The 5,348-nt window shown below is 44.6% G+C and overlaps 1 protein-coding gene across 1 annotated transcript; it reads left to right on the top strand.

Annotated features, from left to right (window-relative positions):
• O0I10_013075 (uncharacterized protein) lies at positions 1-3,288 on the top strand (the record flags this gene model as incomplete). The annotated part of the gene is made up of 4 exons (XM_058492929.1): positions 1-204; positions 263-745; positions 795-987; positions 1,046-3,288. Coding segments are annotated over 4 exons (3,123 nt in total), but the record flags the coding sequence as incomplete, so codon positions are not given.
• Between the last annotated feature and the right edge of the window lie 2,060 nt (positions 3,289-5,348).

Raw genomic sequence — 5,348 nt, 5'->3', positions numbered from 1 at the left:
GCTCAAGTTCAAACCATTGGTGTTGAGGTCATTACTACTGGTGGCTCTTCTGTTGATACATTGAAGGATCGTCTCACTGGTGTTATCGAGTCTTCTGAAAAGAAGGTTCATGAACATGTCGGCCAGGTGGATACTTCGGTTGAAATTGAAGTCGAGGATCACAAGATCAGTGAAATTGTCAAGCATGATCAAGGCAAAGAACAAGTATGTATTGGGTTTATTAATAAGCTATGTATCAAAGTTGCTAATTTTATTGTACTAGGTTGTCATTGGTGAAGTTACCGTGAAGCCAATCGAAAAGCCTATCAAGGAAAGCCATGGTGCCGTTATCGCTATTGGTGCTGTCGGCTATGTACAGGCCACCGTACGCTCATGGTTTGCCAAACTCATGGAGGATGTGTCTACTCGTGCTGCCAAGGGTGGAAACAACGCTCAGGGCGAGATCGAAGTGATTGTTTCTGAAGCGACTAAGAAGATCGAAAGCGACTTTGTTGTGATTGCTGGCAAGACTAAGGGAGCTGATGCCGAGCTCGCCAAGACCATTGAATGGGCCAAGGGAATGGTTATTCAAGGATCAACTCAGGTACAAGCCATTGGTGTGCAAGCTGTCTCTGCTGGTACTTGTGAGAAGGATACCATCCATAGCCAAATGTCTCCTTTGATTGAAGCTACCAATACCCAAATCGATACTGCTCTTAGCAAGTGCGATTCATCTGTGAGCATTGAAATCGTGCAGGATGACAAGGTAAATTACTTACACTTTATGCTTATGATTCATGCTAATTGCCTGATAGACCACTATCGTTCCCGTTGGCAAGAAGACCACTGTAGCATCCGACAAGAAATCGCATACGGTGCAACACATTGTGGAAGGTGCAGTGGCAGCTGGTGTTGTTGGTGCAATCGCCCATGAAGCCATCAAGAAGACCCATGACAAGCCCTCTGCAACAGAGCATGTGAAGCAATCCGTGGATGTCATTGAACATGGTATGTATTTTATCGTCGATGCATTGTTCTCGAATTTAGCCTAATGATTATATTTTAGATGATGTCATTATCGATGTCGTATCCACTGAAGTTGTTGAAAGTGCTGGCAACAGTATTTCTAGCTGGTTTACAAGACTTATTGAACGACTAGCACTTGTGCTTGAGACATCTGTTACTGTGCAAGGCGATCTTGAGCACGTACTTTCAGAGGCTGAATTGGAATTTGCTGGCGAGTTTGCCAAGTTCAAGCGAAACGCATTGAAGGCCAAGACCAAGGACGTTTCCATGCAAGCTCTCGATAAGTTCTTTGCTGATATGCATACAAGCATTACAGGCCAGCTCACGATCATCAGAAGCAAGCTCGTTGAAACCCAATCTCATGAATCCATGGATCGTCGAGCCATGCTCTATGGTATTGCTGCTGGTGTAAGCAAGCAAATCTCACAACAAGTCCAAGTTGTCAAGGAGTCCTCCGAAGCTGTCAAGGTTGAAAAGGTTGTTGGTGAACAAGCCGCTATTGTCAAGCCATCCAAGCCTGCACACAAGGTTGATATTGCCAAGGTACAAGCTTTCAAGGCTGAAATCCATGTTTGGTACACCACCCTTATGGGTCAACTTCTTGCCTGTTACGATCAAGACAACGTTGATGTTTCCAAAGCCGCTGGCCGTGTCACTACTGCTGAACAAGAGCTTGAGGAAATCATTCAATCCGCCAAGATCTCTATCAAGGGTGACTCTGAATCCGAAAAGGCTGTCAGCACGTCCATTGAATATGTCCATTCCATTGCCAAATCCCAGCTTTCAGTTATCAAGACCGTTGCTACCAAGGAAAATGTATCCAAGACTGATGTGAAGGCACAGCTGGAGAACATCTTGCTTGTTTCAAGCGAGAAGATTGACAAGGCTGTTGATATGCACATTTCCAAGAAGAAGAGCAAGGCCCATGTTATTGTTGAGAGCAAGGAGCAGATGCAAGAGCGCTTACAAAAGGAAGTTGCATTGGTTGCAGAAGACTGCAATATCAAGATCTTTGGCTGGTACGAAACTCTTGTTGACCAAATCCGCATTGCTTCTCGAAAGGAGGGTTGTGATATCAAGGTTGAAATCAAGGTGCTTGTGGAGAAGGCCATGGAGGATCTCAATGTCATTGTGCTTGAATCTAAGCGTAAGCTTGTCAGCACCGGCAATTACGACATTGTGCTCGGAGTTGATATGGATGTAGCATCCACTGCTGCAATTGCACAGACCCATGCCTTGCATTGCTTTGATCAGATCCAACACACTGTACAGAACCAAGCATTTGCCCTTGAACATCTTGACGTGGATGGTGTCGATATTGAAGAAGCCCTCAAGTACAAGGTGATACTCTTTAAGCAGCGTATTGGCCACTCTTTTGAATATGCTGCTGGTGCATCTATTGCTGCCGTCTTTGAAGGCAAGACGATCACCTGGGTTGAGACCACCACTATGCCGGAATCTTTCGCTGGTGTGCGTGCATTTGCCTTTGATCTTGTTGGCACCGTTACGGATTACAGCACAACTATTCGCAAGATCTGGATCACTATTATTGACAACCACTGCAACAAGGCTCTTGAAAAGATCGACATTGTTGAATTCGTTGCCAAGTGGCATGCCGTCTTTTTGGAACGTCGCAGCGCTGCAGGTGACGAGAAACGCATTTCCGATGTTGCTCTTTTCCGTATCATTTTGATTGAATTACTCAAGGAACATGGCGTTGCCGAGAATGCATTGACAACTGAGGAATTGGATCGACTTTGTGCTGCCTGGGTGAAGCTTGACTTGTACCAAGATGCAAAGTCGGGTATCAGCCGTATCAAGAAACAGAGCTTGCAAGATACAATGACCGTTGCTTTCTCATCAGCCTTCTCTACTCGTTCTATGGTTGATCTCGCACGCCATGGATGTCTTTGCTGGAATGCTCAATTCGGTGCTGATATGTTTGCTGACGGCAAGAATGCTGAATCGGCTGTCCAAGGTGTTGCGGACTTGTTGGCTCTCAATGGACCTGAAGAACTTGCTATCGTTTCTGCCAATGCAAATGTGCTTGCAGCCGCCAAGGCAATGGGTACACGTACAGTCCACATTCATCGCTTGACCCACGACACCGCTTCGGAGCAATTTGATCTTGAAATTGATGGCATTGATATGCTCGCTGAAAGCTTTGAGACCATGCTTGAAACCCAAAACGCCAAGAATGCTACCAGTCGCGGTTGGTTCCAACGAGTCGTAGACACTGCCACCGATGCTGCATCTGCAGTCACTCGTGTCATCAACTACTAGGCTAGTTATAGCTTTCTACACATGAATATTGAATATCAGCATTACGAATATTAGCAATAAATCAAGTTGTGAATTAATTTGGACTGTGGGATTGTATTGCATATTGGTCAAATCAAATTGCATAATCATGCTTATAACACATTTAACGTTGGCCATTTGTGTAGTCCTGGGTGATAATGCTTATGACAACCCTTTGATTTTATGCGATTCATGCTATAGCAAAGTCCGCCTACGATAGCCACGTGGCAACAAGTTAACCCATGGTCAATAAGCCGAAAATGATCAGCATCTTGTATGAAGGCGCATGAAGCGTGAGACGTAAAATTGGTTCTTTTGTGTCGTCCAGGATGATTCATTTGGTTGACAGCAGCAAAGAATGGTCATCGACATCTCTCGTATCATCATGTAAAGTGTAAAATGGCACACACCCTTTTGCTATACGTGAGGATCGTCAATTCTTTTATTTACGTGTACCTATTGTCTATCGTGAGGGTGATGATCATGATGGGTGAATGGTGGTGTATACGGTAATTGAGTGGCCTCAGTGTAATAGCAGTAGGGGATTTAAACTTGGGGGCCGGTAGCTCCACAACTTGAGACAACGCTTCTCTTCTCTTTCTCCCTCCTCTGCTTTTATCCCCATTCACGACATTCCAATCAAGGTAATGCATTATAAAAAGAGTGCTCTTGTTGGCTGTGAGGTATTAATGTAGTTCTGAACCTGCATTGTCAGGGAGTGAGCGTGTGTCCAAATGCTGAGGAATGAGCGTGGTTGGTGGTTGGTGGTTGCCATGGCGATATGGTTGCTTCCTTTTGCTCGTTGCTATTCCCGCTCTACGCTTGGTGTCAACAGGTACATTCCGAGCCCAATGTTGCAACCGAATTAGTTCCATTGACGTGTTAGCTTATATAGAGGGCAAGTTTGGTTTTAAGACGTTGGCTGGTTTGGCGTTTTGTTTCGGCTCAACAACACCACACCATGGCTTTTCGGTTTCCAGTAACCAACAACAACGGGTCTTTATGTGTATGGAAAAGGCAAGTACAATGAAACAAACAATGAAAAGGGCGTTTATTGTGCGTGTGTGTGCTAATAATGAATTGAACAGGTTTCTTTGGTCAGGCAATGCAACTTGGGTTCAAGTCCTAGCCTGTATCAAGTGGTCGATGACGATGGGTTTATGGAAGAGCATGGTTACCGTGTTGAGGTAAAAGGGGATTTGCAACAGCTTGTGAATGTGTTGAACCAACACGTTCTTCTCGTGATAGGTTCGTTCGTTCCCTTTGAGGATTTCTTTTCATGAGGTGGGAAATGATTGGAAGGATTGGGGATCATTCTTTCTTTGGAGAGAATGAATGAGGACAACTATGAGCCTGGACTCTACGTAAGTGAGTCCTTCCTTGCCATGGATCGAACTGGCCTTGCGTGATTCGTGCAGTGCCTTCTCAAGAACAAGGGATCGCCCGACGTTGCTCGTATGGTGGTAATTTGGTTTGTGGATTCCTTCTGATCTGCTTTCTTCCTTGGAGAGGATCGCCTAACGGTATACCAAATCGTCATCATTCCCGGCATCATATGGTCTAACTTGCTTGCTTTCTATTTATAGAGACGACGATTACGATGATTACCACATACACAACAATGGCGATTACGATGATTACCACATTCACAACAATGACGATTACGATGATCACCCCATCTACAACAATGACGATGATGACGACAGCGTGATTCAAAAGGAAGTCTGCAAGATTCCATTCTTTTCAACTTGTGTGTTTTTGATATTGATGTGACGGATGAGATTGACAACTGATGACGAGTACGAGTAGGAATGATGACGGAGGACGACTACGACGATGATGGTGGTAGTGTACAGTACATAGCAAGATAGCTAGATGAAATAAAGCATTGTTTATTTATTACACGCTTGTTGGAGGTTGCTAGCTTGTGGATTACATACTATTGCTTCGAAGATTGAATAATAAAGGTGGTCCGGTTATCGGTCATGCAAGAAGTACATGGCTTTTGTGATACAATAAGGAGTGGGAAGTGGGTTGAGCTT

The sequence above is a fragment of the Lichtheimia ornata genome (genome assembly GCF_029851405.1).
Source record: "Lichtheimia ornata isolate CBS 291.66 chromosome Unknown scaffold00229, whole genome shotgun sequence".
In the NCBI taxonomy this organism is placed as follows: domain Eukaryota; kingdom Fungi; phylum Mucoromycota; class Mucoromycetes; order Mucorales; family Lichtheimiaceae; genus Lichtheimia; species Lichtheimia ornata.
Note: the sequence above shows the minus strand (reverse complement) of the source record. Positions and strands in the feature narration are given on the sequence as shown.